General features: G+C 44.4%; 1 protein-coding gene across 1 annotated transcript in view; it reads right to left on the reverse strand.

The window, feature by feature from the left end:
- KIF14 (kinesin family member 14) overlaps positions 1–5,128 on the reverse strand; it is a 92,371-nt gene extending 87,243 nt beyond the window's left edge. Inside the window, exons 1-2 of the mRNA XM_024213054.2 lie at positions 3,875–5,128; positions 2,911–3,165 (exon numbers count right to left, since the gene is read on the reverse strand). Of these exons, the coding sequence (XP_024068822.2) occupies positions 2,911–3,165; positions 3,875–5,031 (1,412 nt within the window). The 5' untranslated portion in view covers positions 5,032–5,128. The remainder of the gene's footprint in view (positions 1–2,910; positions 3,166–3,874) is intronic.
- Positions 5,129–14,325: the final 9,197 nt, after the last annotated feature.

Genomic DNA, 14,325 nt, shown 5'->3' on the forward strand with positions numbered 1-14,325 from the left:
TTCTTGAACTCATTACTACTAATTTTATGAACAAGTCATACTTAACACATTTCAAAGTATACCAAAATTTATTTAAAAAAAAAAATCAATGCATAGAGGCCAATTCACTTGAAAATCACCAGTTTGTTCAAAAATAAATCTGGCATAGTTGTTCCTATACTAATCACGTCATTATCTCCAGTTCATACCCCTCTTGATTTGAGTTTTGCATCTTTAGTTCAATTTAATTTCAGTTTCAATTTGAAAAAAAATAGACATTAACTCAGCTGGTAAATGTTTACATTAATAGCTGCAGTAGTATAAAGAAATCTGTGCTGAAACTATAATCCCAGCACAGTACTAGTTTATGTCAAACATTAAAATGCTGTAAAATGTGACCTAGTTTAACATGAAAATGAGTACTGTCCTCTTCATTCTCCTCCCCTACACAGCTACTGAAAAACTTGTTTAAAAAAAAAAAAAAAAAATCACATAGAATAGCCATTGTTCAAGTAGAAAGTACAGCGTCTTGTGTACTTCTAGTAAAGAGCTATGCAATAGAGGAATCAAATTAATCAAAGCCCTGCACAAGTGTTGTGCCAACGTCTGAGAACTGTGAAGCCGAGTACAGAGAGGTACAAATCAATGTTTGCCAGAGAGAAAAATGACAAAGTTGGGAGAGAACAAGTCATTTTTAAGCTTTTAAGAAGGATGCTACAAATATGACAATTTTATACTATAGAAAGTATTGAATGTGTGTTTTAGTCCACCTTTACTAAATACTGCATGTCAAAATTAGGATTTCAAAAGAATGACAAAAATTTAAAAAATATACTTCTGTCTAAAAATTTTCAGTTACAACTTTTGCAAATAACAGCTCAAGATAATTATAACAGGAAAAGTTTAGAGGAAAAATTATCTTTCCCCCCCATTTGTTTACTTTGTGCATTTGGCAGTACACCTCTACCCTGCTATAACGCGGTCCTCGGGAGCCAAAAAATCTCACCTCCTTATAGGTGAGACCGTGTTATATCGGGTTCGGGCCGGTACGCCGTGCCGGACTGGACCGGCTTCCCCGGCAGTGATTTAAAGGGCCCAGGGCTCCAGCCGCTGCTGGGAGCCCCAGGCTCTTTAAATCACCGCCGGAACTCTGGCAGCGGGGCTCAGGCGGGGATTTATAGGGCTCGGGGCTCCCCGCTGCTTTACCACGTTATATCCAAATTCGTGTTATATCGGGTCGTATTCTATCGGGGTAGAGGTGTACTTTGCATATAGTCACTTTTACTCTTTCCTTGTAGTCCATTTCCCTTGCTTGATGTGTGGGTGTTGGGAGAAGAATTGGTTGTTAAAGACAGTAAAAATACTTTCCAAAAAAAGAAAAATAGTTAGGCAAACTTGAGGCTTGTCTACACTACAAATGCTTTGCTGATCTAGCTATACTGGCATAGCTATCTCAGCAGAGCCTTTACTGTAGATGCAGCATGCGCCAACAGTAGTAATTTTTTTGCATCTACACTGAGTTGCATCTACACCAGGGGTTTTGCTAAGAGAGTGTAGAAAAACAAAAAACAGTCCCTAGCCAATATAACTATGTTGCCAAAACTTTGCTTAGACTAAGACCAGGACTACACTAAAAGTTAAGGTGACCTAACCCCCATTATAGACAGTGCTAGGTCAACAGAAGAATTCTTCTGTTCACCAAGCTATCATCTCTTGGGGAGGTCGATTAACTGCAGTGACAGGAGAACCCCTCCCGTCACTGTAGCAAGTGTCCACACTGAAGTACTATAGTGGTGCAGTTGCAGCATTTCTAGTGAAGACAGCCTAACGTTTGACTGTAAAACCACAAAAATGGGCTGAGGAAGTCAGTGGGAGATACATTTGTGAAACTTTTTTTTTTTAAATTGACTAGATTTCAAGTTGAAAATGTCTTTTTAAAATGAAATTCCCATTGACTTTCTTTAGATTAAATATTTGGGGGGGGGGGGATTGTTTTTTAAAAAGACTAAGATCACCTTAAAACATTCCTTCCTTTCATTCCTGAGAAACTATAGCCATAACTATTTTTGCTTATAAGGCTTTTTTAATAAGCACCATACTCACTATGATGTCAATTTCACCAAAAATTGACAAACTACGATAAACAAAAAGGGTGGGATTTTCAGAAGCACTCAGCCTTAACCTTAATCTAAAAGTTCCCATTAACTTCACTAGGAGCCAAGTTACTATGTAAAGAAGAATCTTTTGGGGTTCGAGGCATTTCTGGACAAAAGCCTATGTGGGTTTGATGAAGCTGCCTGCCAAGTGCTATTAATATCCTCTAGGCACATTGATACGTATTTGATTTTATTACACATATACAACACTGGAATTCAAATCAAAGATCCTTAGAAGACATACATTTAAGAACATAAGTATGGCCCTACTGTGTGAGACCAAAGGTTCGCTCTAGCCCAGTATCCTGTCTTCCGACAGTAGCCAGTGCCAGGTGCCCCAGAGGGAATGAACAGAACAGGTAATCATCAAGTGATCCATCCCATCGCTCATTCCCAGCGTCTGTAAAAATTTGTTACTGCTTTTAAGATAACATTTTTTTCAGTACGGTTTTCTCAATATTGCCCAGCCAAACAATGTTAATTCTACTTTAGCTGAAGCCAGTGCCTCAGACTTGAATTCATTAGATCAAACAATGGAAGTAGCATAGCTCTTGATATAATAGCATAATAATGTATTCAATTAATAGTATTTGTCCAGCTCTGATTATCTTAATTTCTATTAAAAGTGTTACACTTAAGCAGATTTTCAAAAGCTTAACAAGTCAATCATTTACAAGCCAATTTAAATTACGTCTCTTTTAGCAAATCCAGGTGACTTATAAATTCAGCTCCAACAGAAACGTTTCCAAATTATAACATTTACAATGAAACTTACGTATATGATTTTCCAGAACCAGTCTGTCCATAAACAAAAAGACAGGTGTTGTATCCCTCAAAGGCTCTTTCTAGGAGCGGTACTGCCAATGCCTTATATACCGTCTCCTGGCTAGCAAAGTTAGGATGACAGTGGTCAAAAGACCAGAATGAAAAGTCATAAATGAAGTCGTACACTTGTTTTGTTTCTGGATGTCGCACAACTGTCTCCAGGCCACTCATGGAGACCACCTGTAATGCTTTTTCTTTTCTCTCTCTGAATAAGACACAGAAACAAACTTTACAGATAAATGTAACATTAAAAGCAAAGTTATGTTATGGTGGTCAACTCAATCACATTTTGTGATCAATTATTTTCTTAAGAGCCAAGGTGTTTTACATTTATGTAGAACATTATCATCTAATAAAGAACAGCTTAATTTTGCAGAAAAAAAAAATAAACCTAAGTCTTTTACATGGAGCAGTGACCTATAACATTTTCTACAAGTGGTTTCCCATCCTAGCCTTAACTACATCAACGTGCTTCTTAAAGCTTTTTTCTTTATTTAGAAAGAAATCAGATCTTTTCACATACATTATATGTCAAGAGAATGAACATCTTTAATAGAAGGACCATGCTGCCTACTTGATATGTATAAAAATGTTTATGATACCATACATATAATTCAGCTCAGTGTATAAAATAGCCCTGCACCAAAATGAAAGGTTGACTTTAAAATAAAGCTGAAGATTTTTAATATGGTCAAATAAAATACTTGCTACATCCTTTCTAACCATGCACTGTAACTCTTTGCCTAGACGACCAACTGAAATGATTCAGGAAACATTAGCAATTAAACATTACTAACAAATTAAAAATTATATTACATTGCTTCTACCAAGATAATAACAATTCTATTGAACATATACTGTAGAAACTATTTTAAACTGTTTAAATCAATCTCTGAAAACAGTTGATTACTAACCTGTCACTGAAGGGCCTTACTCGCACAGCCACAGTCACTTTACTGTTTTCTACTTTGAGAGGATTTTCCTCTGTGCAAGTGTTCTGAGCTACAGTTTCTACTTTAAGTGCAGCAGGTCGCATAAATATCTGACTCCCTTCTGCCCTGGCACTTCTACTTATGGACAAAGAGTTGGATGCATTGGTGTTCTTTTTCTGTATAACTTGAAGACAAGGTGTCCTGTTCTTAAGAGTAGACGTAGCTGGACTTTTGGCATCCTGAAGAGTGCCACGCATTGGTGTAGCCTTTATTCCTTCTGTTGTACCACCTTTCCTAGGTGTTCTTTGTCTTTCCAAACTGCCATATTTAGCAACTGAATTTTGTATCCTTTCCTTTCCAGTCAGTTCATTAAAATTATCTTTTTCATTCAGCTTTACCCCTGGGGTCCTGTTAACAAGTTTTGTTGCTATTAAATGTGCTGATCTAGGAACGTCATTTTGAATTTTGGCATCAGCAATAGTTGTCCTATATTTCAAACATTTACTATTCCCATTTCCACTTGAACCATTAAGATTAGCAAGGGAATCTTTATTTTTCAGATCAGAGCATCTCTTTTCATTCATCTGACCTTCAACTAACTGAGTACTAGATTTAATGTAATGGGTGTTATTAGTACTAATGCCTGGTGGAAATACATTTTTGTTGTTTGTCTGTGCAACAACAGAATCACTATTTTCTATCCCAAGTTCACTGTTCTTGTTTGTTTTATATTTCTCTATCGATCCAGTCCCCAAACGTTGCTTCAGGGTAAGTCTTCCATCTGTTTGGGTATTTTCAATGTCCTGTGCTGTGTTCTCCTCCAACTGTTTATCAATAGAAGGGGTATTTTTGCTTGCTCCAGTTCTTCTCTGGAGAGTTAACCTACCTTCGGGTTTAAATGTAACTGAAGTATCACCTGCATTTTTACAGGCAGAAATCACATAGGTCCTATTTATTTCTTTGGTCTTAGTCAGAGAAAGAGATAGTGAATTATCTTTTTCATTTTCTGGTACCTGTGATTTAAGCTGCTGTCCAAACCTGTTGCTTTTAGGAAAGGTATTTTGTGGAGGATTTTTTTGGAAAGAAGAAACACCAAGCACACCAGTGTGGTTTCTAGTAGGAACTGTGTATATGGACATTTTGGCTTCAAGCACGTTCTAATTTTAGGATTTAAAATATACAACCGAAGCTTCTTCTGAGAGATTAACTTGATTTTTTAATTTTATCTTCTCTACAATCGAGTGAGCCACCATCCAGCTTTTACATGGAATCTGTAAAAGTAAAGCAAACATTTATTTTTATCCTGAAGAATGCAAGTTATTTTTACTACAATGTATTCAAGTCCTGTCTTGGGTAATATATATTCAGTCTGATGTTTAAAGTAAATGATATCCCCCTTCTACCTCATACACAAAACACACATTTGATTAAAATGCTACTGGCCACAATATTGAACCTCACCCTATTGGTTGCAGGTTTGGCCACAGTGAATCACACATTCGTGACCAATTGTGATTTTTGCAATTCATGTCTAAGAGAAGGTCTACACTGCAGTCGGAGTTATGATTTGAAGCTCACGTAGGCATTCCTGCATCAGCTTTAATCTAGCTCAGTGGTTCTCAGCCAGGGGTACATGTACACCTGGGGGTATGCAGAGGTCTTCCAAGGGGTACATCAATTCGTCTAGATATTTGCCTAGTTTTACAACAGGCTACATAAAAACCACTAGCAAAGTCAAACTTGTTTCTACTGCTCTATATACTTATACACTGAAATGTAAGTACAATATTTATATTCCAAATTATTTATTTTATAATTATATGGTAAAAAGGAGAAAGTAAGCAATTTTTCAGTAATCGTGTGCTATTACACTTTGTATTTTTATGTCTGATTTTGTAAGCAAGTAGGTTTTAAGTGAGGTGTAACAAATCAGATGCCTGAAAGTGGCACAGTTGTCTGGAAAGGTTGAGAGCTACTAGCTAGTTCACTAAAAATAGCAGGGAAGATGCAGTGATGCAGGCTTCAGTGCAGGCTAGGAACACGAGTAGGTACCCAGGGCACCACTTCTTATGAAGCCCATGGCATACTTCTTCACAGCTGTTCTTAGCCATGTTAGCTAGATTAAAGCTACTGTGGGTATGACTACACGAGCTACAATCACACCTCTAACAGTAGTGTAGATGTATTCTAAAAATTAAGCACAGATCCCAAAGAAGCTCCAGATGGTACAAAATGCAGTAGTCCAACTTAGTAACATTGGTCACCATGGGCACGTCACCCCATTGCTCTACTCTCTACACCAGTTCCCAGTTGAAGAAAATCCAATTCAAGGGCTCTTCTCCTGATATTCAAAGTCCTCCATGGAATTATCTCTAGCTACCTAAGAAACTGCCTCTCCCGCTATCATGATGATTTCCCACTGTGACGGGTTGGATCACAGAAACCCCCTTGGGAGCTGCCACCTAATGTGCAAAGACTACCCCTGCTTCTGTTTTCCCTGCCAGCTCAGGACTCCAGCACCCTGTCTTGCTGAGCCAGACACTCCCATCTGGCTCCAACAAAGACCCAGGGTCTGAATCACTTGTCCCAAAGCTGCAAGTTTACCTGAAAACAGCTCCCAATGGGGTCTAAACCCAGATAAATCCGTTTTACCCTGCATAAAGCTTATGCAGGGCAAACTCATTGTTCGCCCTCTGTAACACTGATAGAGAGATATGCACAGTTGTTTGCTCCCCCAGGTATTAATACATACTCTGAGTAAATTACTAAATAAAAAGTGATTTTATTAAATACAGACAGTAGGATTTAAGTGGTTCCAAGTAGTAACAGACAGAACAAAGTAAGTCAGCAAGCAAAATAAAATAAAATGCGCAAATCTATGTCTAATCAAACTAAATACAGATAATCTCACCCTCAGAGATGCTTCAGTAAGTTTTTCTCAGACTAGACACCTTCCAGGCCCGGGCACAATTCTTTCCCCTGGTACAGCTCTTGTTCCAGCTCAGGTGATAGCTAGGGGATTCTTCATGATGGCTCCTCTCCCCCCTTTGTTCTCTTCCACCCCTTTATATATCTTTTGCATAAGGCGGGAACCCTTTGTCCCTCTGGGTTTCCACCCCCCCCTCACTGGAAAAGCACCAGGTTAAAGATGGAGTCCAGTTTAGGTGACATGATCACATGTCACTGCAAGACTTCATTACTCACTTGCCAGCACACACATATACAGGAAGACTCACAGGTAAACATAGCCATCTGCAGACGATGGTCCTTGTTAATGGGAGTCATCAAGATTCCAAACCATCATTAATGGCCCACACTTTACATAATTACAATAGGCCCTCAGAGTTATATTTTATATTTCTAGTTTTAGATACAAGAGTGGTACATTTATACAAATCGGATGATCACACTCAGTAGATTATAAGCTTTGTAATGATACCTTACAAGAGACCTTTTGCATGAAGCATATCCCAGTTACGTTATATTCACTTTTTACCATATTTTTCTAAAACTATCCCAGTTACATTATATTCACTTATTATCATGTTTTTATAAAACCATATAGACTGCACAACGTCACACCCACATCTAAATTCCACTGGAACCATGAAAGTATCAATCAAAAGGAGGAAGCCTGTGAATGTAGGAGGCAGATCTTTTACAAGAACTATACCTAGACTGAAATTCACAACCAGAAAAATTAAGAATCACTAGTAACTACACTATGTTCAGAATCAAATGCAGAACTCATCTATATAGTTTATTTCCCCCTCCCTATGTCCCACACACATACACAACAGAGAAGAGAAAAAAAAACACCTTCAACTAATCAAGCTATTTCTCCTAGGATGCCAAAGGGAGACATTTCTTCTGCTTTCTATTTTTTAAGACTCAGGAGGCACTCAAGCACTATAGTGTTGGGGTCCATGATAGAAGTTCCCACATAGATTTGACAGATCAGACACACTCAGATGTGTATCACTCCCAACTATGCAACATTTTAGGTGTGATATGAGTATACAGTGCCTTCGATCATCCAGATGTATCACCTGGAATTTCAAAAAGGCCCAACAATCTTAGGTGCCCAACTGCCATTAAAAGTCAATATGAGCTGGATGCCTAACTCCCTTAGGTCCCTTTGAAAATTGCAGACATTTTACATAGCAACACAGGCCAAAGGGTATTTTATCAACGTGTATTTTGTATTCTATCTAAATATATTGCTAATATATCTTTGAGATGGATAGGCTGCATACAGAGAGTGCAGAAGGTTGACATGACAGCAGGGAGCCATGTGTTAGTTGAGACTAAAAAGTTTAAAGTCTAAACTTCCATTTTTAACTATGTTTTTTGGTTTTGGATTTGATAGTGAGAAAAACCTTAATTTTCTTCCTATAGTTAATTTCTCTCTCCAGTTCTGCACTTTTCATAATTACAGGGCAGAGTTTATATAGCTCAAATGCTGGAAAGAGAGTAAAATGCCAAAACAAAACCTATTAGCCAGCCATCAGCTTGATGTAAGAAACTACTTCTACATTATTTGGAGTTTGCACAACAAAGAGATTCGGGAGTGTCCCCTTTGAGCAATGACTTATGTTACATGCTTTTGGGTCATTTACTACTATGGTCTCTAAATTATCCTCATCTCATTTTGATTTGGCTTTAAAAATGCTTAGGATTGAAGATACAAATTACAACTATATAGGAACAAGAAAGATAATGTAACTACTTAAGGAATATTACTTCTGCAGCAAGATTAATCTCTCAGTTTATAGCTGCCTTCATTTTATGAATTTTTGAAAGTTTAGTAATAAAGAAAATAGTTCAGTTATAACTGAACTATTTGTTTAGATATAAAATCCAAGTGTTCAAAATTAGGTTAAAGCTTAAAGAGATCAATGAGCTATTACTATACCCACCAAATCCATTCTCTTCAGAAAAAGCCTGTCAGATAATTTGTTACAATTTTTTTTAAAGTCACAAACTTTTACTTTTATGCCCTAAATGCAACTGCATCCCCAACCCTGCACAAATGCAGTGGTGCAAGTCTATGAACTATCCCCAGTATTAGTACTCATTTTGTCAAGATACGTTTGGCCAGGACATGTCAAAACTACCATATTTCCCCAAATGTAATTTTAACAAAATAAAGATCCCAATACTGGCAACAGATGTAATACTCTGTTGGCTGAGTGCACTTGGCTTGGGAAGGCAAGGCAACAACCCCTTTCTCCCTTCACAGCTGTCTCAATGGAGTCAACAGCTTCTCACCCATAGAAAAACAACTTTCTTGCATTCCTGTTTTTCCGGGTAGGGTAACCCATTATCCAGCTGTATTGAGAGGCACGGCGAGATCTCAGGTGGGTCCGTTTGGAGCCCTCTTTCAGAAGGCAGAGCTCTCTGGAAGGGCAGTCCCAAGGCAGCAGCCCAGGGCTGACCCCAGCCACTTGTAGATGCTGCGGCTGCAGGGGACTAACAGGGTGTCCTGTGCACTGAGCGCGGGCTCGGCAAAGCAGGGCCCCACCAGGACCTCGAGGCCGTTGCCCTGCCCCTGGCCGGGTGTGTCAGTTAGCAGGGCCCCGAGGCATTCAAAGCAGGCACGAATGACCGTACTTTCCCTGATCAACAGGGGGAGTCTATTCCACTAACACCCTCGTAGCCCCCTCATCACTGGAGAAGGGCCCCGGCTGGGGAGGGTGGAAGCAGGGCGAACAGCCCCCGGGCTACCCCATCTCCGGGGGCTAATGCGGGGGGGAGGGGAGAACGAGAGCAGGGCATTTCTACTGAGGAACTAGCCCGCCCCCGGGCTCCGCGCAGCGGCCTCACTTACCTGCCCCCAGGCAAACGCACCAGCGCCCGCCGCCCTCCAGCGCCCTGTTCGAATGCGCCGCGCCGCCCACGATTGGCTACAGCGCTGGTCACGTCATACGCAGCACGGCCGGGGCGGGCCCTAGGAGTTGTCTGGGGAACAGTCGTCCCTGCAGCAGCGGCCTGGTCGCTTATGCTCTGGTCTGAGGAGCGGGGAGATTATTGTCGGTGTAGCGGCACAAACAGCTCTCGCTCCGGTTTTGCTACTTTGGGTGTACTGCAGGTAGGGGCTGGCTGCAGGCAGGGGCTGGTGGGGGCAGGGGGTGCGGAGCAGGAGGCAGGCAGGGGCTGGCTGCAGGCAGGGGCTGGTGGGGGCAGGGGTTGTGGGTCTGGCTGGAGGCAGACAGGGGCTGGCTGCAGGCAGGGCAGGGGGTGCAGGGCTGGTGCAGGCAGGAGGTGCAGCAGGGGCTGGCAGCAGGTAGGGACTGGCTGGAGACAGGGGCTGGTGGGGGCAGGGGGTGCGGGGCTGGAGGCGGGCAGGGCAGGGAGTGTGGGGCTGGCTGCAGGCAGGGGCTGGTGGGCGCAGGGGGTGCGGGGCTGGAGGCAGGCAGGGGCTGGTGCGGGCAGGGCAGGGGGTGCGGGGCTGGCTGGAGACAGGGGCTGGTGCGGGCAGGGCAGGGGGTTCGGGGCTGGCTGGAGACAGGGGCTGGTGCGGGCAGGGGGTGCGGGGCTGGAGGCCGGGCAGGGGGTGCAGCAGGGGCTGGCTGCAGGTAGGGCAGGGGCCCCCCTAGTTCTACCACCCTGGCCCTTTAAATAGCTCCTGGGCCCCATTTATAATTCCCCTCTTGCCCCACTGCAACCCCAGCTCCTTTTGCAACACCATGGCCCCATTGCATGACTTCCCTCCCTCCACTGCAACCCCGGCCCTATTGCATGACTCCCCCTCGCCCCACTGCAACCCCAGCTCCCTTTGCAACACCCCGGCCCCATTGCATGACTCCCCTTTGCCCCACTGCAACCCCTGCTCCCCACTGCAACAGCCCGGCCCCATTGCATGACCCGTGCTTCCCATTGCAGCTCTAGCCCCATTGCATGAACCTCCCCTGCTCCCTACTGCAACACCCCTGTGCTGTAGCCCCCTTTCCTCAGCCTCAGGGTGTTTTCGGTTCAACTGCTTGGGGAATCTCAGCGCAGGTTAACAAGGGCTGTTGCACATCCACTCTCCTTTGACAAAGAGACAAACTAATTAATGAGCTTGTCCTGTCCAAGGGAGTCTTGAGCCATGGAAGATGGTACATTTCTGGGGTGCAAGGCTGGGGGCTGGGATGATTTGTTGGTGCCTCTCTCTGTGTGATTCGGGAGTGGCTCAGGGAGCATTCACGTAATTGATCTGGGGGTGAGTCTCCACATGCTGATGGCTGAGTGATCACAACGCCTGGAGGGGCTGGCTGCCAGTCTCTGGGAAAGCTTTGTAAGACAGCCCAAGCTGGAGAGTTAAAGGGGCACAGAGGTGCCACAGTTCCAGATTGTACCCTGAGGATCCCGTCACAGCCGCCCTAGCATCGGCTGCAGCTCAGTGCCAGTTATACAGCCCCTCCGCAGCATTGCAATGGGCTTGTTGCTTTTTGAGGGCTTTGTTCCCTGTCTGGGCTTGCAGCCAGCAGCTTACTCTCTTCTTTCTTCGAAAGAGCAGCTCCCACCTTGCTTTCGGTTTCCACCTCTGTCAGACAGGAAACAAACTCAGTGCAGGGCAGAGGATGTCACAGCCCTGCTATTAATGCATGCTGGCCATCCAGGGTGAGGGGGGGGGGGGCGCTAAGCTTGATTTGGGGCATGTAGGCAGGAAGCTGGGGGCCTGGTTAGAATGGAGGGTTACCCAGAATATGACAGACACCAACCCCCCATGGCAGGGGAAGGTGGGGGAGGGCAGGGCACTGCGTTTGGCTCAAGAGCCCCTGCTATGGGGGACATGTAGTGGGGAGGAACCATCACCCCCCACCTCAGGCAAGGATCTGTCCCAACCCTGAGCACTAGGAACCTCTGTATGCAAGGGGGTAGATAGATAGATAGATAGATAGATAGAGAAGGGTGTATGGGGATAGATAGATAGATAGAGAAGGGTGTATGGGGATAGAGAGATAAGGTGCAAAGGCCGCTCATGACTACAGTCAATCTCTGGGGTTGTTATTCGTACACAAAGGAACTTCTTAACTGGATTCAATGTCAAATGTCACAGCCAGGAATGGGCCGGTCCTGATCTCTGCTTAGCCCAAAGGTGTGAACTGCAATTGGCAACAATTCATAAACAGCTGACACACTGTTGGAGCTGTCACATCCTAGAGGGGAAATGCCCAATGTCCCATTCTCCACACCCCAGAGTCAGCCAGTCCCCTGCCCTGGGGCCGGATTGGAGTCCGAGCCCCTGAGAGGAGAATCATAGACTCACAGAATATCAGGGTTGGAAGGGACCTCAGGAGATCATCTAGTCCAACCCCCTGCTCAAAGCAGGACCAACCCCAACTAAATCATCCCAGCCAGTGCTTTGTCAAGCCTGACCTTAAAAATCTCTAAGGAAGGAGATTCCACCACCTCCCTAGGTAACCTATTCCAGTGCTTTACCACCCTCCTAGTGAAATAGTGTTTCCTAATATCCAACCTAAACCTCCCCCACTGCAACTTGAGACCATTGCTCCTTGTTCTGTCATCTGGTACCACTGAGAACAGTCTAGATCCATCCTCTTTGGAACCCCCTTTCAGGTAGTTGAAAGCAGCTATCAAATTCCCCCTCATTCTTCTCTTCTGCAGACTAAAAGAGAGAGGGCCCTGTGTGACATTCTCCACCCTGCTGAGCAGCCAGATTGAGGTGTCAATCCCAAAGTCTCCAGAGTCAAGCACAGAACCCAGGAGTCCTGGCTCCCAGGCCCCACTGTGCCTCTGGGAATGATCCAGGGTATGTGTGGAATGTATACTGTCCCGGGGATGGACAGTTTTCAAGGCTCCGGGCTAGGTTTGTAGGAATGATAGGAGAAGGCTGGTGAAATGCAGGAAGAATTGAGCAGATCTTGTCACCCAAGTGCAGGGCTGAGAGCCAGGACTCCTGGGTTCTATGCCTGGGTCTGCCATAAATGCTTCATGTGATTGGACAAGTCACTTCATGTCTCTGGGGCTCAGTTTCCCCATATACAAAATGGGGAAGATAAAACTTGTCTGTTTACACTGTGAGCTCTTTGGCACTGGGACTATCTCTTGTCTGTGCAGCGCCTGGTACAATTGGGGCTCCCAAAACCCCTACCACTGAGCCACCCGCTCCCCCCCAGTCAGTGGCCCTTAGGAAGAGTCCAGCCCAGTGTTGAAGACAGGAGGAATCAATGTAGTCATGCTAAGTGAGGGCCATTAAAGGTACTTCAGGATCTTGATGGCCCATTGTTTTCTTGCCAATGAACTGTAAACTGGACTTGTTTTTCCTGTAATCCCATGGGAAGGGGCTATCAGGGGTCTTGCAGAGACATGTGACCATGTCACCTGTTACTGGAATCCATCTTAAACTACGTACTTTTCCATGAGGAGCAGGGAAGGGGTCAAATTGAAACAGTGGACTCCCGCCTGATGCCAATCCTATTTAAGGGTGAGGAGTGAGATAATCTAGGTGGCCAGTTCTCCCTGGGGACCCCACTCAAGATGACTGCTGGAAACGTCTACGGCTGAACAGGAGGAAGGGCTGGACCCAGGCTGGAAAGGCGTCCAGTCTGCGCAAAGATTATTAGAACCACATCTAGGATGAGAACTTATTATTTGTAACCAGTTTTTAGTGAATCTAGTTTAGTTTGCATGTTCTGCTTATTTCTGCTTAGTAACCTGCTTTGTTCTGGCTCCTGTCTCTTATGACCACTTAAATCCTACCTTTTATACTAAATAAAATCACTTTTGTTTGTTAATAAACCCAGTGTAGATAATTGTTACCTGGGGGGGAGGGGCAAGCAGCTGTGCATCTCTCTCTTTACTTTGAGAAAGAGGGCGAACAACATGAGTTTACCCTGTATAAAAGTTTATACCATCTGTAGTGAATGGAAAGCTGTTGTGTGTGTCCTGGGCTTCCATCACCCTGGTGTCTGGGCTGCAAACACAACTCCCATTCCAAGGCTCTGCCTTGGTTCATGCTCCATCTGTCAGTCCTGCACCCTCACCCCACCTAACATGGGGCTGTGGGAGACAGACACTGAGGACACAGGGGCACTGGGAAGGTCTAGGTCAGGGGTTCTCAAACTTCATTGCACTGTGACCCCCTTCTGACAACAAAAATTACTTCACGATCCCAGGAGCGGGGACCAAAGCCTGGGCCTTGCCACCTCGGTCAGGGTATGGGAGGGGGAAAAGCCGAAGCTCAAGGGCTTTAGCCCCAGCAGGGGGACCTCTAATCTGAGCCCTGCCACGCAGGGCTAATACTGAAGACTGGGTCCCGCTCAGGGGTGAAAGTAACTTAAAGGACTTACCGGTACTCCGGAGTCCTGTGCAGGGGGCGTGGCCTCAACCGGAAGAGGCGGGGCCTTTAAATTCCCCGGGCCCTTTAAATCACCCCCTGAGCTCCCAGCTGCAGAGGCGGCTGGGAGCCTCAGGGCTCAGGGGTG

This window comes from Terrapene carolina, unplaced genomic scaffold (assembly GCF_002925995.2).
Source record: "Terrapene carolina triunguis isolate 2854851 unplaced genomic scaffold, T_m_triunguis-2.0 Scaffold211, whole genome shotgun sequence".
In the NCBI taxonomy this organism is placed as follows: Eukaryota; Metazoa; Chordata; order Testudines; family Emydidae; genus Terrapene; species Terrapene triunguis.